The sequence below is a fragment of the Vespa crabro genome, chromosome 6 (assembly GCF_910589235.1).
Source record: "Vespa crabro chromosome 6, iyVesCrab1.2, whole genome shotgun sequence".
NCBI lineage: Eukaryota > Metazoa > Arthropoda > Insecta > Hymenoptera > Vespidae > Vespa > Vespa crabro.
This window is the reverse complement of record NC_060960.1, coordinates 9,510,119-9,532,618: the sequence shown is the minus strand read 5'-3', so window position 1 is coordinate 9,532,618 and position 22,500 is coordinate 9,510,119. Positions and strand designations below refer to the sequence as shown.

The 22,500-nt window shown below is 32.3% G+C and overlaps 4 protein-coding genes across 10 annotated transcripts in view; 2 read left to right on the top strand and 2 right to left on the bottom strand.

The window, feature by feature from the left end:
* The window catches only part of LOC124424652 (protein-L-histidine N-pros-methyltransferase), a 33,295-nt gene extending 20,886 nt beyond the window's left edge, over window positions 1–12,409 (top strand). Inside the window, exons 3-8 of one of the 2 annotated variants that reach the window (XM_046964022.1) lie at window positions 5,739–5,951; window positions 6,430–6,820; window positions 6,928–7,066; window positions 10,241–10,382; window positions 11,080–11,181; window positions 11,979–12,409. In XM_046964022.1, coding sequence (XP_046819978.1) covers window positions 5,739–5,951; window positions 6,430–6,820; window positions 6,928–7,011 — 688 coding nt within the window. In that variant the 3' untranslated portion in view covers window positions 7,012–7,066; window positions 10,241–10,382; window positions 11,080–11,181; window positions 11,979–12,409. Of the gene's footprint in view, window positions 1–5,738; window positions 5,952–6,429; window positions 6,821–6,889; window positions 7,067–10,240; window positions 10,383–11,079; window positions 11,182–11,978 lie in introns of those variants that run through there. The other variant, XM_046964023.1, reaches the window with a different exon arrangement.
* Window positions 7,072–13,378, bottom strand: LOC124424651. Of its 3 annotated transcripts, none has more exons than XM_046964020.1 (7): window positions 12,901–13,378; window positions 11,822–12,064; window positions 11,306–11,684; window positions 10,825–11,215; window positions 10,615–10,737; window positions 10,181–10,313; window positions 7,072–10,095 (listed from the first exon to the last, which is right to left on the bottom strand). In XM_046964020.1, the coding sequence occupies exons 2-7, from the start codon at window positions 12,061–12,063 to the stop codon at window positions 10,047–10,049; spliced, it is 1,317 nt and encodes a 438-aa protein (XP_046819976.1). In that variant the 5' UTR covers window position 12,064; window positions 12,901–13,378; the 3' UTR covers window positions 7,072–10,046. The 3 variants fall into 3 exon arrangements, with proteins under 3 accessions (XP_046819976.1, XP_046819974.1, XP_046819977.1); XM_046964018.1 differs by lacking the exon at window positions 12,901–13,378 and adding an exon at window positions 12,698–12,888; XM_046964021.1 differs by lacking the exon at window positions 12,901–13,378 and adding an exon at window positions 12,760–12,877.
* A 417-nt stretch (window positions 13,379–13,795) lies between these two features.
* LOC124424653 (Golgi to ER traffic protein 4 homolog) lies at window positions 13,796–16,497 on the top strand. Its single transcript, XM_046964024.1, has 7 exons — window positions 13,796–14,057; window positions 14,141–14,219; window positions 14,605–14,839; window positions 14,925–15,063; window positions 15,184–15,324; window positions 15,434–15,689; window positions 15,759–16,497. Exons 1-6 carry the CDS (start codon window positions 13,945–13,947, stop codon window positions 15,681–15,683), a joined length of 957 nt encoding a protein of 318 aa, XP_046819980.1. The 5' UTR covers window positions 13,796–13,944; the 3' UTR covers window positions 15,684–15,689; window positions 15,759–16,497.
* Window positions 16,498–17,018: 521 nt separating this feature from the next.
* LOC124424947 (serine hydroxymethyltransferase) lies at window positions 17,019–21,606 on the bottom strand. Of its 4 annotated transcripts, none has more exons than XM_046964610.1 (6): window positions 20,950–21,606; window positions 19,950–20,143; window positions 19,643–19,854; window positions 19,257–19,581; window positions 18,658–19,157; window positions 17,019–18,574 (listed from the first exon to the last, which is right to left on the bottom strand). In XM_046964610.1, exons 1-6 carry the CDS (start codon window positions 21,142–21,144, stop codon window positions 18,408–18,410), a joined length of 1,593 nt encoding a protein of 530 aa, XP_046820566.1. In that variant the 5' UTR covers window positions 21,145–21,606; the 3' UTR covers window positions 17,019–18,407. The 4 variants fall into 4 exon arrangements, with proteins under 4 accessions (XP_046820566.1, XP_046820568.1, XP_046820569.1 ...); XM_046964612.1 differs by lacking the exon at window positions 20,950–21,606 and adding an exon at window positions 20,685–20,835; XM_046964613.1 differs by lacking the exon at window positions 20,950–21,606 and adding an exon at window positions 20,485–20,621.
* Between the last annotated feature and the right edge of the window lie 894 nt (window positions 21,607–22,500).

Below are 22,500 nucleotides of genomic sequence, written 5' to 3'. Positions count from 1 at the left end.
TGTCGCTTAATAAAGACTCGCAGACGTCATTGCGTTTTCTCTGAAGTGTCTCTTCTAAAAGTAAAAAGGCCACGTTTTATTCCGAGATGGTTGGATCTTGTTGAACGACGAGGACCGACCACCACACGACGCCCATAGTTTCTTCCTTTACGTTCCTTTACGACTCTCGACGGTGGGTTTCCCGAGCGTCGCGCTCGAATCACGGTGTTTAAAGTGGTCTAAAATTCAGAAACGTTCTTACAAACGTACCATTGGGATTTGGGCGATGTGATGGTACTATTTTTTTTTATGATGGCAACAACTATAATAAAAAAAGAGAGAGAGAGAGAGAAAGAAAGGAAAAAGAAAGAAGAAAAAGAATAAAAAAGAAAGAAAACAAAATTATGGAGAGAGCAAAAATTGCAAAGAAAAATTGACAATGAATTTTTATATATACATATATATTATTTATATATATATATATATATATATATATATATATATATATATATAAACAGATACATACAGATACGAACACGCACATACACCTATGTAATTAAAAGGTATGGGGGAAAAAATGAAAAAAAATGAAAAAAAAAAAAAAAGAAAAAAAAGAAAAACAAGAAATAAATAAAAAAGTAAGTATGAAGAGCTGCTAGAGAGATTAGAATACACGGCTCGAATCCCGCACGAAGAAGCGGAGCTCGACACGACGAAGAATTTTACGATCCTACTTAATTCCATTTACCTCGCGCTCCTTTTATCGATCGATCGACGATCGTAAAATCCGATGCAGCGTCGTTGGGATCGGCTTTGGAATACTGCGGAGGATCTCAAAAGGAACAAGTGAGATAGAAAGAGAGAGAGAGAGAGAGAAAAAGAATAACTAAGTAATAGTACTAGTAATAGTAATAGCAATAGTAATAGTAATAGTAATAGTAACGTAGTACTAGTAATAGTACTAGTAGTTTCTCGCAAGTCGAGCCGAGAAATTAAAAGACGTAGGAGAAAAGAAACGAGTAGGTCGGTGAATCGAGTAGAGAGAGGAGGGGTTGCTTTCCACAAGGACGAAACGAAAGCGATGTGTGAGCATGGCCAGTATACTGTAAGAGAGGGTTGGAAACGACGGGGATGGCTGTGAAGGAAGAGAGGAGAGGAGAGAAAAGAAGAGAAGAAAAAGGAAAGAGGATAGAAAAGAAAACGAAGGAGAAGAAGAAGAAGAAGAAGAAAAGTGTGCACGTATGCGTGTGTTCCCGAAAGACTCGCATAACGATCCCGTTTAAGAATCCTCCCCTCTTTCTCTCTCTCTCTCTCTCTCTCTCTCTCTATCTTTCTCTTGCTTACTGGTCGGCTATTCTCGCAAAGCCGAGCGAAATAACGGGCGAGCACACCCACCCCTCGACCATTCCTCCCTCCCTCCCACCCTCACTCAGTCCACCTCCTCCTCTCCCTCTCCCCTCTCCTCACCCCTTAAGCCCTCTCCTTTCCTTCCTCCTCCTCCTCTTCCTCCTCCTCCTCCTCCTCCTCCGTCGTCGAAGAAGAGCATTTGCAAAACTCTGCCGGGTATAATAATAATTATTGTCCGTGAGCGAGTCCGGGCTCCCCCTCCCCCTACCGTCTCTCGCTCGTCTCCCTTTCTCTCCTCGTCCCTCTCTTTCTCTCTCTCTCTCTCTCTTTCTTTCTCCTCCGTCCAGCTCGACTCGGAGGGTCATCCTCCTACTCCGATCTCCGTCGATGGCGTGGCCTCCCCTCCAAATCTCACGTACCGGGGTGGTCCATGGTCCACGCCTACCAGCGCAGCATCCCTAGCACAGGGTGACGTGCCTTTCCTCTTATACTCCTCTCCTCTCCTCTTTCTCCTTCTCACACCCCCTCCGACAAGTAAAGGTGAGGAGGAGGTTATAACTACGTCGAAAGAGAGAAAGAGTGAGAAAGAGAGAGAGAGAGAAAAAGAGAGAGAAAGATAGAAGGATCGAAGAGAGGACTAACGAGACACCGTCGTCGTTCTCTCCCTCTTTTTCTCCCTCCTCTTACTCCTTCAGAGGACTCGCGAACTCTCGCGAAAACGACCGAGGACGACCGATTTCCCTTCTTCTTCTCCCTCTTCTCCCTTCCTCCCTCCCTCTGTCTTTGTATCTCTCTCTCTCTCTCTCTCTCTCTTTCTTTCTCTCTCTCTCTCTCTCTCTCTCTCTCACGCTTACGCTCATGCTGACTCCTTTCTTCCTTCTTCCCTTCCATTCGTCGAACGAACAAGCACATATCTCTCGTTGTTGCGCGTGCGAAGCGAGGAGAGCAACGTCGATCGTGTAATAGCACGAAGGGGTGAGAAACTCGACGAGCCAGCCGTCGACTCTCCGTCGTTTCTGCTACTTGGACGGTGAAGGGTAGTATACCTCTCTTTCTTTTTTCTTTTTTTTTTTTTTTTATTTTTCTCTTTTTTTCTTTTTTCAACATTTTCCTTCCTTCCTTCCTTCCTTCCTTCCTTCCTTCCGTCCTTCCTTTCTTTCTTCTTTTCTTTCTTTCTTTCTTTCTTTCTTTCTTTCTTTCTTCCTTTTTCTTCTTTCTTATTTACTTACTTATTTACTTACTTCCGTTGGATTCCACAGAATTCCGTTTACCAGTCAGTTGATAGCCTTTACCGTAAGACTTGTCCAACTTGCTTTATCATTCACCATCTTGACCTTTGACTCGAACGCACGATACGCCGTCTTTTATTTACCAAAGGAATCGAAACAATAATGTTCTCTCTTTCTCTCTCTCTCATCATTGTGTCTTTGAAAATTCGTAATTTTCAATATTATCTTAAAAATATGTTCTCTTTCATCATTCACGAAGTGTCGTTAATCAGATTCTCAGAGAGATATATATATATATACATATATATATATATAATTTCAATTGAAATTGTAATGATTTCAGATATACTAAAAAGAAAAAGAAAAAAGAAAAGAAAGAAGAAAAAGGATAAGAAAGAAAAATAAAATTGAATAAACATTTAATAAATAGGTACATACATAAAAGTACGACGAAGAAGAAATATCAAAGCGTCATTAATCCTAACTCACATGCGATACTTTTTGCGTTTACCTCTTTCTCTCTCTCTCTATCTCTCTCTCGCTAACATCCTTACGTTCTTCTCTGTATCGCTATAAGTTATCGGCGCACGTGGAGCTCTCATGTATGTAGGTACGTTTCCGCGCGTCTTTCGACGAATACGTTCGATTCGAAGGGAGAAGGGCTGTTGGGACCATAGGAAGAAGGGAACAAGGGGAGAAATCCGAAAGAGCAGAGATGAAGAAGAAGACGAAGAAAGAAAGAGAGAGAGAGAGAGAGAGAGAGAGAACAAGAGAGAAAAACAAGAACAAGAAGAAGAAGAAGAGAGAATGAGAAGGAGAGAGAGAGAGAGAGAGAGAGAGAGGGAACAGCAGCACGGATCGAAGCCGAACGAACGAACGAAGGATTTGCAAACAATAGACCTGGAGCAGAGTGGATTCTTTAGATGGCGGTTTCGATACGCATCGCATTTACATATTATTGCTATTATTAGGTAAACGATCCTCCGAGCGCCTCTTTAACACTACGCGTTCGCTCGCTTACCCCCTCGAGGGTATTTTACGAGCGGCCAGCGTAGAGACCCCCGGCCGATAAAAGGCAAGAAGACACATTGAAACCGAAACTTTCCCTCTCTCCCTCTCTCCCTCTCTTTCTCTCTCTCTCTCTCTCTCTCCTTCGACCGATCGTAGGTGGACTCTGATGTAAATGATTCGACAACGACTAACATTCTTATCGATACATCTTCGATCATATATTCCATTGAGATCGATCTTACTCAAGAATACGATGATTTTTCACGAGGATCATGATCGAAATGCTTTAACGTTCTTCTATCCTATTGATAATATTTAAATGATTTTTATGAACTTTTGAGATAACGTCGAATATAATATTAACATTTTCAACGCTTTAACGCTCGTTTGCATTTTTTTATTTTTTTTTTTTTTTTTTTTTGGTTTTTTTTTTCTTTTTTTTTTTTTTTATATAATAGAAAATCTCTAATGGAGGAAAATGAAATAATGAAATAATTTTCTTTCGCAATCGCTTAATATATATAATATATAATATATAATATATATATGAGCAACCAACATAACGTTAATCAAATTCTCTTTGAATCCGAAAAGATCCGAACGGTCGGCTATAAATCCAAGGATGTTCAGGGGGAGAAGGAAGGGGAAAGGGGGAGGGGGAGGATGGTTGAGTTCTCTCTAGACCGCACGACGCCAGGACCGAAATTAAGGGCGCTTCTTTGGTCGGCCGCCCGTTACTTTTCTCTTCGTCTTTTCTCGGACAGGCCAAAGAGAACGAGCAAGGTGGACTAAAGTGGTCCGACGAGAACACGTTCCTGAGGGTAAATAAAAGGAACTGTTTTTGTGTGCGTCCGTGTGTATATATGCGCTTATCCATGTGTGTTCTTCCTCGAATTATCTGATGTTGACTAAATAAAAAAATAATTAAAAAAACAATATATATATATACATATATGTGTGTCTGTGTATGTATGTATATATAGAAAATCTAAACATATTTAAAATGTTCGATGTAATACTCGAAGGAATTAGAGGAATAATATTTTCTTTTTTTTCTTTTTTTTTTTTTTTTTTTTTTTCTTTTTTTTTTATAATTAAAAATATAAAGAATATGATTTTTGAAATGTATAGAAAATAATTTTTACGATGGAACAACTTCGTTAGAGATTTCAACGTGATCTGATTTATAATCCAGCGTCATATGTTTCTCGGATATATTTTCTTTTCTTATTCTTTTTCATTTTCATTGTCTTTCGCAAAAATACAAATCCTTCGTTCAAATATTCCAATGGATTGGATCTTAAAAATGAATCACAATTTACGCGTAAGAGTTCTCGCATCTATTTCTTCCTTTCGATACGCTTCCCCCTCCTCATCTCTTTCGCGTTGTCTCCCTCATCGTCGGTGGTGGTTATAAGGCGTTGCTGGCTCGACGTTACGAGCAAAACGAAGAATGTAAAGGACGGAAGAGAAGAAAGAGAGAGAGAGAGAGAGAGACAGACAGAGACAGAGAAAGAAAGAGAAGAACCATGAGGTAAGGGAGAAAGATAGAGAAGGTTCGAGGATGCTACGAACAATGCGGCAAGTAGGGTCCCCGAGTGCTTTCCTCAGCCAGGACTCTTCTTTTCTCTCTCTCTTTCTCTCTCTCTCTCTCTCTCTCTCTCTCTCTCTGTCTCTCTCTGTCTCTCTTTCTTTCTTTTTTTTGTCTTATTTTTATTTATTATTCAATGGGGGCCAGGAGGTGCTCGTTAATCGATGCCACCGGTCCAGTCGAGCGCGCGGGGAGAATGGAAGATGGGGCTGAAAGAAGAGCAAATCGAAAAGAAGTATCGGTGAAAGAGAGAAGAATCTTGGACCACCATTACCTTATTTATAACGTTAAGGGTAACCAAACGTACGATGATCAAAATTCTGCGTTCCTCGTAACAGGCATTGATCGATTCCCTTCGTGAACTTAGTTCGCACGAGTATCTATCAAAGACACTCTCAGGATATTTCGAAATATATCTGTGGATCTTGAAAATGCTTAATATCATCATTGATTCCATACATATATTTATGTATGTATGGAATGTGTAAGAAACGAGAGAAAAGAGAGAGAGAGAGAGAGAGAGAGAGAGAGAGAGAGAGAGAAAAGAGATATGCTAAGTTTTTATTTTTTTTATATTACAGATTATTAGGTCGAGGTTCAATGCACGTCTTCTCCAGCGAGCAATTCGAAAAATTGATGGAAGCTAGTGGGTTCAAAGGTCCTTGGAATTCACTGGTTGATTTGGGAGCTGGCGATGGTGCTACCACCGCACACGTGGCTCATCTATTCGATAGAGTATACGCTACAGATATTTCGCCGCCTATGAGATGGGCATTGTCAAAACGAAAATTCACGTATGTAGAAAGATGATTGATTAACTTTTTTTGTTTGTTTTTTCTTTTTTTTTGTTTTTTTTTTGTTTTTGTTGTTTTCCTTTTTTTTCCGTACGATAGATACATATCATCATTTTTCTATGTAGATTGAAGATATCTACAGAGAGAGTATAGAAAACAGAGTTTATTACATCGAATTGATTGAAGTAGAAGTTTACGATACTTTTATATCCTCGCGTCTGAGGACGTAACAGTTCCCGATGGTTACTCGAATTTTAAGTGAGCGAGCGAAGGGTGCGATGTACTCGTATAACATTTTATAGACATTCGTACGCCCTTTCCCAAAACGATTTTCAGTCGCGACCAAATCCTATTGGTGATATTTTCTTCCTCCACCCTCCCACTCCTCCTCGTCTTTCTCCTCCTCTTCCTCTCCAACTTCAGACACAAAAATCATTTTCATATGAGATTTCAAAGATAAAGAAAATATTTTCTGCAGAGTATTGGACGTCGATAAATGGCACGAGGAAGCTGGTCCTTTCGACGTGATACTTTGCTTGAATTTGCTCGATCGTTGCGATCGTCCAAACAGTTTGTTAAGACAATTCAGAAGGTCCTTGACGGGAGGAGGTCGACTGGTGGTAGCCCTGGTATTACCCTTCAGTCCATACGTCGAAGTAGGTGAGAGAGGTGATCACAAACCGTCGGAGTATCTGCCAGTTAAAGGAAACGGACTGGAAGGTCAGATTGCTGGCCTAGTCGACAGAGTCTTCGCACCGTTGGGTCTAAGATGTTTAGCATGGAGCAAGCTACCTTATCTATGCGAGGGCGACCTGGGTCAGGCTTATTACTTTCTCGACGACGTCATCTTCGTCCTGGAGGCAGTACCAGTTAGTAAAAAAACAAAACAAAACAAAACAAAACAAAAACAAATCCTGCAAATTGTTGATAACGAATAGTCGTTAGAAACCGACTGATCGAAGAAGAACACTTTTAGGATACGGTGTTGTACAACGAATACGAGGATTACGTTAAGGAGATGGCACAAGATGAAACGAGGATTGGCCTAACCGTAGTATGACCGGGAACGTACAAACAGGAAATATCGATCTATGGATCTGGATAACTTTATAAAGGCGAGTCACACTTGTAAAAACTTTAATAATCGCAATAGTTATGGAATAGAATAATGCGAGAGTACAGAGGAGCAATACTGGCAAGCGACAACGAGAGCTTAGTGTGCAGACACAGGCGAGATAGCGTTTGGTGCACGATATCGTTGATCGTGTCCTCCGGGGCTTGGTAATACCGGATCGACTGACAACGGTGCGCAATTTACAATCATCTTACTGTCAAAGTTAGAGTGTGCGTTGTAACGTGTATGCGAATTACGGTATCGATAAAACGACGCGATAGAGAAGAACAATACGCTTTTTCGGATAGGTATATATATATATATATATATATCTATATATATATCACTGAGGAACCTAACACACATCGAGATTTATATAGGTCGTTTCAATGTTCTAGATTTCGATTGAACGATTACTCAGATATTTATATATATATATATATATATACATATATATATCTTACGAATGCTCCTTTTCTTCCTCTTTTTTCTCTTTTTCTTTCTTCCTTTTTTTTTTTTTTGTTCTCAATTTGGTATAGTTGCGAAGACTTAGTCATGGATATGCTTAATTATGTCGATAATCTTCGACAGCAAGACAAACGGTCACGAAGTTTGCGTGTTTGTTCCTTTTTTTTTTTCTTTTCTTCTTCTTCTTTTTTTTGTCGTTTTCTTTCTTCTTTTTTGTATTTTTTTATTTCTTTATTAATTTTTTTTATTTTTTTATTTATTTATTTATTTTTTTTTTTGATTATATATATATACATACATATATATATATATATATACTTTTTTTTTTTTTATTCAATTTTTTCATCATTTTTCTTTTATAATAATTACTACGAGAGAAATGAGTCCATCTATTTTTAATCCGGAAATACATGATAAGTGGGATCGACGCTACGCAATTCGTCGTCGTTGTTTGTTCAGCGTTTCGTATTTTAAACTAGCGCAGCTTTATATTGATGAAAGTATAAACAATGTAAATAAACAACGTGATCGGCACGATATTAGTAGCTGCAAATGCAGAAGACACATTCGTGTAAACGTAATTAGAGGAAACGAAAAAAAAAAAAAAAAAAAAAAAAAGAAAAAAACTAGTATTTCGATAGTTATAATATATAGATACGCGTCCATATAAAATTTTGCTATTTTATAGCCAAAGTTATTAACGCTCATCGACCACGCACACACTTAAACAAATCTTTCATCACACTCACTCCACTTGTCGTCACAGATATATATATATATATAATCGTGTGTATACACATTTATAATATTTAATATTAAATATTAATAAGAAAGAGAAGGAAACATTTCACCATCGTCGTAGAAATGCGTTTATAACGATGAAATTTCGAATTATTACTTTCTCTCACTCTCACTCTCACTCTCTCTCTCTCTCTCTCTCTCTCTCTTTCTCTCTCACACACACACACACACATTCTCTTTCTTCTTTTTTTTCTAATTTTTTTTTTATTTTTTTATTTTTTTTTTTTTTTTTTTTTTTTATCAACAACGAAATCTAATGAAAAATATTATTTGATGAAAGGAGCTAATTTTTTTTTTTTTTTTTTTTTTTTTTCTTTTTATAAATTACGTTGTGGTATCGATCGACAGAGGTAAAAAAGTTCCTAATCAATATTCCATATACATGATAAAAAATGATGATTTAACGTCGACCCCAACCACAATTTTAAAGACACAACTAGAATTTATTTTCCTTCGATGTTATCGTATAATAACGAAATAATTTATCATTCAACAAATATTTATCGGTTTCGTTTGCTTCTTTTCTCTTTTTCTTTTCTTTTCTTTTTTTTCCTTCTTTTTTTTATTTTTTTTTCTTTTTTTTTTTTTTTAATCAAGTCTAATGCGTGCAACGTACATGTCACACGGTTTTCTTCCTTTTTTTTCTTTTCTTTTTTTTTTTTTTTACCTATGGAACTTATATATATGTCTCGCGTTATTACCTATAATTCCTCTTATACATAGATTGTAGACATTTATAATTAATAAAACTAGAAATAACAACAATATATATGTTTTTCTTTATAAATCTACAAATAAATATTAAAACAAATGCACCTTTCGAGAGAAAACAAAGATGCGTATTTAGTTAATAATCATGAACGTTGAACTCTCGATCAGATCTCTCTTTTTCATTTTTATATAACATAAATAATAAATTCTTTTCTCTTTCTCTCCCCCCTCTCTCTCTCTCTCTCTCACACACATTCTCTCTCTCTCTCTCTCTCTCTCTCTCTCTCTTACTAAGTTTAACAAACGTACAAAATGTAAATAATACAATGAGTATTTATGGAATCACAATTCCTTCTTTGTGCTTTAAAGCTTCCAATGCATCATCGTGTTTGTAATCTTTGTCCGATCGTACGAATTCTAAAATCTTAAATTTACAAAAAGATCAATTAATGTCTATATCCTTGCACCGATTACATAATTATAAATTCATAAATGTATAGATAATAATGATAATACATATATGTAGAACATTTTTTCTTTTTTTTTTTTTTTTTTAGAAAACTGCAATATATTTTTAATCAGGTAATCATTGGAACACAAGTGGCGAGTTATTAAAATAATTCTACAATATCAACTATAAATAGACGTGAACATAACCGATTCGATTTTATATAAGCTCCATAGGTAAAATTTTTAAACGTAAAATCAAATGATAATAACAATATAACGCTAAACCTGAATTTCTAATTTAACGCCGTGAGTGATTTCTCATTTCTACATATAAATTTCTTTGCTACCCACGTTTATCACAGTCCACGCATGACTCGTTTTGTCTCTTAGTATTTGAAAGTCCTAAATGCCAACAACTTTGAGCAATCCTTTTTGGGTTGTTTATAATAAATTAAACAACCCATTATCATTATACACTTTCTGACTAGAACACCATAGAGCGCAAAGACGAAACATTGGTCTTATAATATTTAAGCTAAAACTGTCTAAATCTAGTCTAGCTTGCGCTGTTCGCATAATTCTTCTAATCCACCAGCTTTTCTATAGAAAACAAAATATATAACTTTCATAATGTTCTTTAAATATATTTAATCTTGTATTAATTATATTTTATATCCATACTTACAATGCCGGAAGATAAGGAGTACTGGTATGATCTAACCGATGTTTATCTTCATTTTTCCAGCTCACAATTGGTATAATAGGTGGTGGTATAATACTTCTCAGAGATTGTACAAGCTGTATCGTATCGACCAAAGCTGCGCCCGATTAATAATACCAATTAATCAATGCAACGATAAACAACACAATGAAAGAACAAAAAATATGTAAGCAAAAATTATAAAATAAATTAATCGATATTAGTGGCCGTTAATACTTTTTTTTCGGAGGGGGGGGGCAGAGGATTTCAAAAATCTACTATAATATATTTAATCGTATCTAATAATAATAATAATAATATTAAACTAATATGTGCCACAAATAATAAATATAAAAAAATAAAAAAAAATAAAAAAATATATATATATACATGGAATTAAAAAAGAGTGTGATTATTACTTTTTTGTAATGCTTCAGATTGTTTTCCATATGGTTTGCACATTGCAGGACGTATACAAGCCTTCATCCTGGCCGTGTTTTTTATAACTTCTGTATAAGCTCTAATTATCTTTTCTTGTCCAACTAAATCAAAAATCATAAATGTTAGTAAGTAAAACATCCACTTACTCTAATATAAAAACGATATGTTTTTAATAATCTCCAATTTACCTTCCAAGTTTGAAGAACCCGAACGTGAACCCTTTTCATTTTCTAACGACCAAGCACCATTATGTAAAGCTAACAGATCTTTATTTGCATTGCTTAAACTTTGAAGATTACCTAGACCAAGTCCACTAAGGCTGTCCAAATTATCCAGATTTGTTCGTAAAAATTCTGTTAATTTGTGATCTGATATAGGAATATTAGATATTAGTGATTCATAATGCTGTTTATTGGTTGATACTTTTTTTTCTTGAGACACAGGCCGATGTGGAATATTTAAAGATGGACGGCTCGGTGGACGTTGTATATTCATTTGGTTCCCACCACCTCTCATTTCTGACATGTCTGCACCAGTCCCAATGGGTAAGTGTGTATTAGGATTAGCACCGCTTAATGCCTATTATAAAAAGTAATAAAATATATATTAGACAATTTACAAATTGGTGATCATGGTCTTACAATAAGATAGAGAAAATTATATCCTTACTGGTTGAAAATCTGTATTATGTGGAAAACCTGTACGTAAGAGGGATGTTGTAGCTTCATTTTCTTGAATATACGTAGGTGCCATATGGCCCATCTTTTGCATCTCGAATTGATTCTTGTACCGACAAGCTGGATTTGGACAATTTTGTACAACCTCAATGATAAATTCCTTCTCCATTCCAAAATATTCTCGTCCAATTGTATAAGATTCCATAACGGCCCTAACTGTTCCCTCGAGTCCCAAATGTATACCCTGTGGCCCAGTTATGTGTTTCATCATCACAGCATTGGCAAAATGTTCATAAGGTAATATTATTTTCCCATTTTCTCTCAAAACCAATCTTCCTTGTGAATCCACTGCCATTCTAGATGCCATCATTCTGTATATACATTACAAATAATATTAAAGATCAATGGTCTTACATTGATCAAACAAGAAATATAGAAAATTATATTGATGTATCCAAAAAAAAAAAAAAAATAAAAAGAAAAAAAAGAAATATATATTTATTCTTACTGTAAGTACGCAGCACTTGGTATTATAGATCCATCCTTATATTCGGCTATACATTGTAACAATTCAATGCTAGGATTCCAACTTTTAGTTTGCAAATATGCTTGAATTAACATATATGTTTTCTCTGTTACATATCCTGCACTGCTTGGGTTACCAGGGTATCCAGAACCTCCACCCGGTGGACCCATCTCTGTTTGCATACCTTTGGCGACAATATTTTTCATAGTTTCTGCCAAGTCCATTCTATATACAAAATAAATTCAATATAAGAAGTCATAATATAATTAAGAGAAACTATAAGATTAATGCGTTTAACCCAATTCTTGAATATTCTTGCATGCATACTTTTGTGTAAGATGATCAAAGTAAGAAAAATTGTATGAGGGCAGAAAAAAGGGAAAAAAAAAGAAAAAAAGAAAAAAAGCAAAAAAGAGAAAAAGACAAAAAAGAAAAAATCAAAAGAAAAAGAGAGTAAGAGAGGAAAGAAAAAGATAAGGAAAAACAAAAAGCAAAGAATATATCAAAAGTGCTTCAGATAAATTTATATATCTCTGAATAAAAATCCTACAAATCATTATGACAGTAAAATTCGTGTAAAGACAAAGTGGATTGTTCTAGTAAAGAGAAAAAAAAAAAAAAAAGAAAGAAAGAAAGAAAGAAAGAAGGAAGGAAAGAAAGAAGGAAGGAAAGAAGAAAAGAAGGAAGGAAGGAAAGAAAGAAAAAAAAGGGGGGAAATAGTGGGTGGTTCATAGTGAAGAGGGATCACGCATTCTTCAAAGTGAGCCAGCCGCACGTGCAACAGGGCGCATCAGGGCTCTTCAAGATTCGTGCTACAATCGCTTATACTATCCGTCGTACGAGGTAGTTAGTATATACATTCTAGTCATCGATATATCGGCAAGTGTGGCGATCGTTATCGAAAACTTGAATGGTCTTACGTATTCGGCCATTGTTATCGCCAGAGCAGCGTGCCAAGCAGGGTGCGGAGGCAACGAAACGATAAAAAAACATTTGTACGAGCCACCGCCCCCCTTTAAGAAAAGCGGGAGGGGAATGAACGAAGTTTTCTCAGGACTCACCCCGCACCGGGCAGCCAACTCCTTTCACTCGCACTATCGATAGATAGGTGGCAACGGCGACAACACCCGTTCGCCCCCTAATCGTTCCTATTCGACATGTTACAGCGATTAATTAATCCCCGTTCGTATTTGCAAATAACATAAATCGCGATAATTATTTCCGCGAGTATAGTTTCGCCGGTTTACCGCGAGAGGCGCTTCCACCGCATTGCTCCCTACACGCGACTACCTCTCCTCCCTCCACGTTACCACCTTCACTCATTCCATACCTTACTTTTTCCCCCCCCTTCTTCCCACTCAACCTCTCTCCTACCACCAATCTCTTTCTCTCGCCCACTCTCGGCCTAGCTACTAGAAAACGTACTCATTGTTGCGCGTCGACCAGCGCGGACGCCGTTCACCGGGATAGGAAACGCGACGACGCTTTGCGCATTTATCAATATTACTTTATCTTTTGTTACTCATATACTATATATATATATATATATATATATATATATATGACAGTTTATACATACGCGCTATGTATGGACCGCTTTTAGCAATAGTGCGCAACGCGTAACTCCTTCCCACCACTTTGGTTTTTTTTTCTCTCCTTTTTTCTTTCTCTTTTTTTTTTTTTTTTTTTTACCCATCCGCCGTAACGTTAGAAACGTTAATATATACATATAACGTTAGTAGTTTTATGTATCGTTAATTAATGTTTATCAACGAATTATTATCATATCATTTATCATCATTAACGAGCATCATGATTTGTCGTTGATTTAATAAAAGATTATGATCGGTACTTATATTTATTCAAATATCATGGTTAAACGAACGATTTGATTGGTTAATTTTATAACATGATACGATCTATCGGACGATGGTCAAAATGATTAAGATTATAATTTGTATGTTACAACGTTATGTTAGATTTGTACTTTGATATACTTGTAAATTCGTTGACCGCATTATTAATCGAATAGCAATGGTACCAATCGCAAAAATAATATCGTGATTGCCAATTGGTAAATAAAAACATCCCTATCAAGCATAAACATGGCCTCGCGGTATAATCACGGTGTTCAGCGAGTTTTAGCAAAATTAGAAGCATCTATAAATTCAGAAAATTATTATGAAGCTCATCAAATGTACAGAACTTTATATTTCAGGTGAGTCTGTTAGATCGTTTGTTTGCACGATTTCTACCATGATTTTCGTAAAATCATCATGATCACCTAACCTTTTTGTCTAGATATCTCGGACAGAAGAAGTATGCAGAATTATTGGAATTATTGTACAATGGATCTTTACTTTTGTTACAGCACGAACAGGTATATTAAAAATCGAAAATATTTTAAACATAATGAAAGAATTATTAAAAATGTTTCTTCGATAAAATGAACGTATTAGATTTTTCGTATGCCTGTAAAAGGTCGACATTTCTAATTATAGACTTTATTTAAACTGTATTGACATAAACATTATGATATTTTATATAAAATTTCAAAAGAATTTTACTTTCATTTATATATTGCTTTCTATGACTCTTGCTTATTTAATATCAATGAGAAAAAATCAATTCTAGGAACATTCCATAGTAAAAATATATTTGAACATCTGAGCTATTGAGCATTTTATAAATGTCGTTTGTGTTAATAGTTATTGCAGAAAGTGTCATTTGAACTTCCATTATGTATTACAATTATATTTTTGCAGCATGTTAGCGGAGCCGACTTAGGAATTTTATTAGTAAATGTTTTAATACAATCAGAGTTACAACCATCATCGGAATATTTCGAAAAGATAACACATCTATTTAGTTTAATGAGCCCGTTCTCTCCCGAAAGAGAATCATTTGTACAGTCGGCTCTTCGATGGAGTACAAAAGGTACAAATCATAAAACTGGAGATCCTGAATTACATCAAAGAATGGCACAAGTATTTTGGAGAGGTAAAAGAAAATATATTATAGTATCGTCTCATCCATCAATTAACGTATGTCGATTAAACAACACATTTATATTTCACATTTTTAGAGAAAAATTATTTAATGGCTAAACAACATTTCATACATAGTAAAGATGGTTCTGGATGTGCCGCAATGTTAGTAGAATTACATGAACAACGTGGATATTCAAATGAGATAGACCTTTTTATAGCCCAAGCAGTTTTGCAGTATGTATTCAAAGTTGTTTTTGATATAAGATTTCTTTCTTTTTTTTTTTTTTTTTTTTTTTTTTTCCATAACACATTATTACTACAAAATATTAATTTTATTTGTTTTATATCTTACAGATATCTTTGTTTACAAAATAAGAAAACTGCACAGGAAGTATTTAATTCTTATACTTCTCGACATCCAAAAATAAATAGCGGTCCACCATATCTTCTTCCTTTATTGAACTTTCTATTCTTCTTATTAAAAACAATTGATAGGTTAGTACGTTAAAAGTATATAAAAGAAATTTAAATAATAATAATAATAATAATAATAATAATTTTGAAATCCCCCTTTTACATTACAATTTTAATATTATCTTTCCAGCGGTAAATTAGGAGTTTTTACAGTTCTTTGCGATCAATATCAGATATCCTTGAACAGAGATCCTTGTTATCGTCAATATTTAGATAAAATAGGCCAGTTGTTCTTCAATGTTCCACCACCACGTCCTCGTAATACTGGATTATTTGGATCACTTTTGCAATCATTTTTTAATGGTTTAGAAGAAGAGGATTCAGACGATGAACAGCGAAATATAGCATCGACGTCGCACGCGACACAAGAACTTGACTGATTAAAGGTTAGACAACACTGGGCAGTGTGATACAAGTAGTAAATACTGAATCTTTTTTTTATCCCTTCGTCCCAGATATTTTCAGCTCCTGTATCTCCTCCATCTCATATGCCTGCAATCGTAAAATTTTAAAAGAAGTGATGCAGTATAGATTTCAGGAAACATTAGATGCAGAAGCCTTAGGTATGAAAGTATGTGGGGGAAGAATATCGAAAGGATTTTTAAAAATATTTGTGGCATGTATATACTGAATTCAAAATAGCCCCTAAAATAATCTGTTTTACATACTAATATTCCAGTTTTAAAGCAGTTTTAAAAGGACAATGATTAAATATACACGTGATTATGAAATATTAATTATCTAGTTACACAAAATAAATTTGCATTAGCTGTAATGAATTCAGCAGATATAGGCTAATAAAAAAAAAACCGAGTAAAAAAAGCTCGATAATGAATATACCATTAACAATAATGTCCTATTTATCATACATATAATCACTAAAGCATGTATTTGCGCGTAATTGTTAGATCAAAGATTTATTTTATATAAGCTACATCGCAAGACAAATAAACCTGACGTAATCGTAACATTGTAACTTCCGACATAAGATTCTTAATGCATTCGCTCGTATAAATATTGAGTGTAAATTGTAATTTGTAGTTGCAAGCAATATACTTATTTATTTTAATCTGCCATTACACAAAAAAAAAATGGAACTTTTACAATTAACACTAATCTAATGTGTTGCATCGTAAGTTAAGGGAAAAACAAAAAAAAAAAAAAAACAAAAAGAAGAAAAAAAAAAAATAACAATAATAAAAAAGAAAAGAAATAAAGTGGTCGTGAACAATGAAATGATAATATTAAAAATAATTATAACGTATTGGTATAAAAAAAAATTAAACGAAAACAAATAATGCTTAATTAAAATCTTAGATTTGTAATAAATACACTCGTATATGTTATTATATAAATATGTGTATATATACAAAATATTCGGTTATTGGATAAAAACAATGAATTTATTTCTTGTAATTTGTGGGTGTAATCATTGAAATATACATATATGTTTCTTTTAATTTCATGAATGAGTACGTTGTATCTTTATCAGAAAATAAAAAAGAAAAAAAATTTGTTAATATAATTGTAAGTATATTTTATATAGAAAATATTTTTGCAATATTTAGAGTATCGATTGATAATTATTAAAGAAAAAGAAAAAAAAGAAAAAAAAAAAAACAAGAAAAAAAAAGAAGAACAATCAAACAAAATCATGTTTTTGAATAACAATAGCAAAATTATCTTTCAATTTTAAATATTCTTCGTTATTTATGATTTTATTTAAAAAAAAAAAAAAAAAAAAAAAAAGAAAGAAAAAAAAAAGAGAAAAAATGCTAATGTTACATCCAGGAATATATAATAAATTCAAATATTTAATATTAGAAGATTCTAACATAATTATCACATAACTGGCAGAAAGAAATAATGTACAAATATATAAAATTATGTTTAAGATCCGCTAAAATTAACTCAAATCATTTAATCGTTATTTTAAGAAATTACAATTTAAAAAAAAATTAAATATATTTAATAACAGCAAAATTTTATAAAATGAAGACACAAATTAATCGGCATAAATGATTTTAACCAGTTCCTGTATTCCTACTTTATTTTCAAACTAATTATAATTTGTCCAATATGATTGTTAATATCTGTAAAGAAATCATTCATATCATGCTCTATAAAACAAAAATAAACTGCAGATGTTATGTGTATAAATTGAATGTGAACTTTATTATGAATGTATCGTTTATAGGCTTCATACCATAAATAAAATAATTAATGATTGAATTAATGATTAAAACCATTTTAGCGCGGTAACGAATTTATATATAGATATGAATAAATGCATATAATATAAAGATAAATTTAGATAATTATTAGTATGTACAATTTATAGTAGGAATTATCAGAGAAATACAAAAAAAAAAAAAAAAAAAAAGAGAAAAAAAAAGAACTACGAATTAATATTTCACGGATACTTTGTCATTTTTTTTTTTTTTGTTTTCTTACCAATTCATGTAACAATAACAATATAGTCTTGAGTGTAAAAATCCTCAAATGTTGTGTGCAAAAAATATTACATTATAAATTATCACGTATGTGTTATATAGTAAACAATCAATGAATATACTAAACTGCAATATGTAATGCAATTTATATGACCCAAAACATTAGAAATAAATGCTAACTTTTAATTATTACTTTCTTTTTAACATACCTTTTGAAAAAAAAGAAAAAAAATATATATATATATAATTTGTTATAACTAAACATATTTAATATTTGCAAAAGAATACATTTCATGAATTACTTTTTCTAAAAGCAATTTACATTTATTAAATTATAACAAAAAGTGTAAACTGTAATAATAATAACGTATTTTTTTATTGCATATTTATAATATATAAATCTGAAAAAAATAATATCACTTTTTTAAAAAATCAATCATTTCTAAATAATACTTTAGCAATACATGACACAACTTTTATATAAAGTATTATATAAGTTTTATATAAAGTATTACATATTTTATATAAAGTAAATAGTAGTTATAAAATTATTATATATGTTCAAAAAACATTTTTCTTACTAAATATAAAGATAAGATTTATATGAGATTTTTTTTTTTTTTTTTTTTTTTTTTTTTAATATAAAAATAATTAATATTGTTCAATTCCTGGAATTGGAAATTGATGAGAGAAAGTTTCTACTTCCTCTTTTAATGCAGCAACTTTAGCTTTGATATCAGCATTAGTATTCAATACTTGCTTAAAGTCTACAAGTTTAGGTCCAGAAATTTTACTTATTTCCTTAGATAATAGTAATCCTAAATAAATAAATTTAATCAAATTATTATATGATTAGATGGAAATACATTTTCATTTAAATAAGAAGATAATATTAATTTACCTTTATGTATAAAATTCACAACTTTATCTATGTCTTCTTCTTTGAAACCACGTGTAGTCAGTGCTGGTGTACCTAATCTAATACCACCAGGATTAAGGGCACTTTTATCACCGGGAGTAGTATTTTTATTACATGCTATCGAAATTTCTTCTAAAATTTTTTCTGCTTTAGAACCTGTAATTCCAAAGGGTCTTAAATCTACTAAAAGCATATGAACATCAGTTCCTCCAGTGCTAATCTTGTAACCAAGATTTTGTAAACCAGCACACAATCTCTTTGCATTAGAAATGATTTGTTTTTGATAAGCATGAAATTCAGGTGTTTTAACTTGCTTCATTGTCGTAGCAATAGCAGCAATTGCATGATTATGAGGTCCACCCTGAAGTCCTGGGAATACTGCTTGATTAATTCTATTTTCTAAATCATACATAATTTTCTTTTCATCTTTTGTAACACTTCTAATGCCTTTCCTGTAAAAAATGACACCAGCACGAGGACCCCTGTTAAAAACATACAAAAGAAAAACATCATATAAATTCACAATATATATAAGATATAAGATAAATTAAATTGTTTTGTAATATTTTGTATTGATTAACCTCAAAGTTTTATGAGTTGTAGTTGAAACAACGTCACTGTATTCGAATGGACTAGGAATTAAACCTGCTGCAACTAAACCAGACACATGGGCCATATCACTGAACAAGTAAGCATTGTTCTGATCTGCAATTTCTCTAAATCTTTTATAATCTAAACATCTACTGTAACAAGACACTCCTGCTATAATAACTTTAGGTTTAAACAATTGTGCTTGCTCTGCTAATTTATCATAATCAATGAAACCTGTTTCAGGATTAACTTTATAAGGCATTGATTCAAAAAAGATGGATGTTGCTGAAATCTTCTTGGTTCCAGTAAAAAATCCTAAAGAATACAATTACAATTATTATGAGAGATATAAGATTATACAATGTTTAATATTTACCATGCGTAAGATGTCCACCATCTGGAAGATCTAAGCCCATGATACGACCATGTGGTTCTAACAATCCTGTATATACTGCAAAATTGGCAGGACTTCCAGAATAAGGTTGTACATTGCATCCCCATTCTTCAGGATTTAAATTAAATGCCTCTAAAGATCTTTTCTGTGCTAATATTTCTATCTCATCTATGTATTCATTTCCTCCATAATATCTAATATCATCAAATTACAGATAAATATTCTTTTAATATGATAAAGTTAGAAATCTTAATTAAAATAATATAAGCTAAAATAACAATATTATTACCTTTGTCCAGGAAGACCCTCGCTGTATTTATTATGAAGACAAGAACTTAAACATTGTAATACACTAAGAGATGTAAAATTTTCACTGGCAATCATTTCAAGGCCAGAGTGTTGACGTTTCTTTTCTTTTTCCATTAACTTAAATAATTCTGGGTCAAGTTCCCAGACATTACCATACAGTATATCAGGCATCGTCTATATCAGACAGCACGGAAAATAAAAGAAAATTAAAAATAATAAAAAGAAAAAAAAAAAAACAACTTACGTAAGTCGTAAAGTAACAAACTAATTATCTGTAACTTAAAAAGGAGGAAAGTAAAAAAAAATAAAAATTTATTTAACACTTTTCGAGTGTATTAACAATACGAAGGCTTTACCACGAATGTTAAATGATCCTACCGAATGTATTTTATTCATTAATCTACTTACATATTTTAAAAGCATAGAAAATTTCAAGGATAACCCTTGACACGATTTACTCATTATGCTTTAAAATGATAAACATATTTCTTTATTATACTTATCTTAATACTTACGATTATTACAAGGAAAAAATTGGAAATATTCGATGATTTCTTTTCTTTTTTTTTTTTTTTTTTTTATGGATTTTACTAAAAAATCAATTGATTTTGCACGCTCTTATAACAAGCTTTCTTTCTTTCTTAATTATTCGAATGATACGACTGATTAAAATTATAATCTCTCGAAACATAAAGATATTTTTTCTTTAACGTACCTTATTCAATACAAACACAAAAGTTAAGTATCAATAATTAAAAGATAGATCCGTTCAATACTTTTATAAGTATTAATTCGAATTAAGATAAAACGCGCGCGTCATGTGTGTGTGTATATATATATATACATATCACCTCAGACACACACACACATATATATCATGTTTAAAAATATATATACATATATACACACATATGTATAAATACAAATGAGATAATTATAAGACGATAATTTAAAAGAAAAGAGAAAGGTTAATTTCTTACTTTTTGATTCGAAACGCCACAAGTGGTTGCACGTGTAGTAACATGGAAACTCTTATGCGAAATGTAACGATCGTTTAAAATATATCCTTGAGGAATTTCAACGGCATTCATGCCGCATGTTGTTCGTTTAAGAAGTAAGTTCCTTCGTGCCAATCGAAAGCCGCGACGATTTAAATTAATACACGTACGAAACATTTTTTTCTTTTTTATTCAATGATCAACTAATGAACAAACGTAATTTTAATATATACAATTTTACGACAACAACGCGACGTTTCGTAAATAATTTTTATTATTGATAAACGCACATTGAATCCAAAGATGTTTCTTCACTTATGATATTTATGGTTTTATTTTATCTATAATAGATAACTTAACTGAGGTATAACCTAAAATAAATCTAATGGATCACGAGAAAAATGAATATTGAAATTTCTCTTAATAATTTACGTTTACGAGATAATCCGCGTATATATATCTGAAGCGTATAAAGTCCGTTCCATATATGGTTTATTCTAACTCTATACTGATCTATATCGTAATAGGACCTTTCTAATTTTTCGCCATTTTCACGTATACACTAGAGGAAATACACTTAAATTATTACATTTTAAAATGAAAATAAAATCAATTTTCGTTCAATGATAAAAGTTTCTCTAATCTTTTCCCCTAAAATTCTTTCATTCTATTATCCATTTGATAAGAGTCTACTCGAATTTTAAGTGATAACATATATATACATGTACGTACGTATCCATGTGTTAGAAGGTACAACACAATATATATATACATATATATATATAATAATGTACAAGAAAATTCTTCAAGATACGATTAATAAAAAACGATATATACATATATATATATATATATATTTGTATATATATATATATATGTATATGTATTTGTTTAATCGTTCAACATCGGATTTACTTTCTAATACGTTCGTCGAACGAGAAAGTTAATTTGAAAGTAGTTTACCGATTTAACGCACACAATCACAAATTATTTCAATAATCGTTGATTTTCCAGTTTGTTTAATTCCCTTTGGAAAATATTTTCATCATCAATAACGTTTTTCTTCGGCCTACTTGTTTTTATATAACCTCGTTATCATATTTGCATAACTCAATGCACGGACTGACTCGCATATAACTTGACTATTTCTTTTTTTCTTTTTTCTTTTTTTCAATTTATTTTTATGCGATTATTACTTGTGCTCTCGTTAATGTGCGTCAATGTATTTCGTTATTACATTGTGCAAAAGAATTCAATTTAATTGAATCGCTACGACGTCATAGATAAACGATTTTTCTTTTATTAATTATAATATGAATTATGCTAATGATTACTGTAACATATCTTTCGTTGAAAATAATATAATATGTATATTATATATTTCCTTTCAATATTTCGACCTTTTTCAATTTTGTCGTTATAATTAATATTATATTCGTGAGTTTTTAACAAGAACAAACGATCATTATGTTTATTATTCTCTTATAATCGTTTCTGTTTTTTTTTTTTTTTTAAATTTATCTAACCTCAATG

Bases quoted from the DNA above. Each gene is read 5' to 3' on its own strand.
- LOC124424653 (XM_046964024.1), top strand. From the start codon at position 13,945: ATGGCCTCGCGGTATAATCACGGTGTTCAGCGAGTTTTAGCAAAATTA. The intron at 14,058-14,140 runs GTGAGTCTGTTA...CTTTTTGTCTAG, and splicing joins TACAGAACTTTATATTTCAG to ATATCTCGGACAGAAGAAGT. The intron at 15,064-15,183 runs GTATGTATTCAA...TATATCTTACAG, and splicing joins ATAGCCCAAGCAGTTTTGCA to ATATCTTTGTTTACAAAATA.
- LOC124424651 (XM_046964018.1), bottom strand. From the start codon at position 12,771: ATGGCCGAATACGTAAGACCATTCAAGTTTTCGATAACGATCGCCACA. The intron at 12,065-12,697 runs GTATATACTAAC...TTTTGTATATAG, and splicing joins GATATATCGATGACTAGAAT to AATGGACTTGGCAGAAACTA. The intron at 11,216-11,305 runs GTAAGGATATAA...TTTTTATAATAG, and splicing joins ATAATACAGATTTTCAACCA to GCATTAAGCGGTGCTAATCC.
- LOC124424947 (XM_046964610.1), bottom strand. From the start codon at position 21,144: ATGTTTCGTACGTGTATTAATTTAAATCGTCGCGGCTTTCGATTGGCA. The intron at 19,855-19,949 runs GTAATAATATTG...TGATGATATTAG, and splicing joins GAGGGTCTTCCTGGACAAAG to ATATTATGGAGGAAATGAAT. The intron at 19,582-19,642 runs GTAAATATTAAA...TGTATTCTTTAG, and splicing joins TGGTGGACATCTTACGCATG to GATTTTTTACTGGAACCAAG.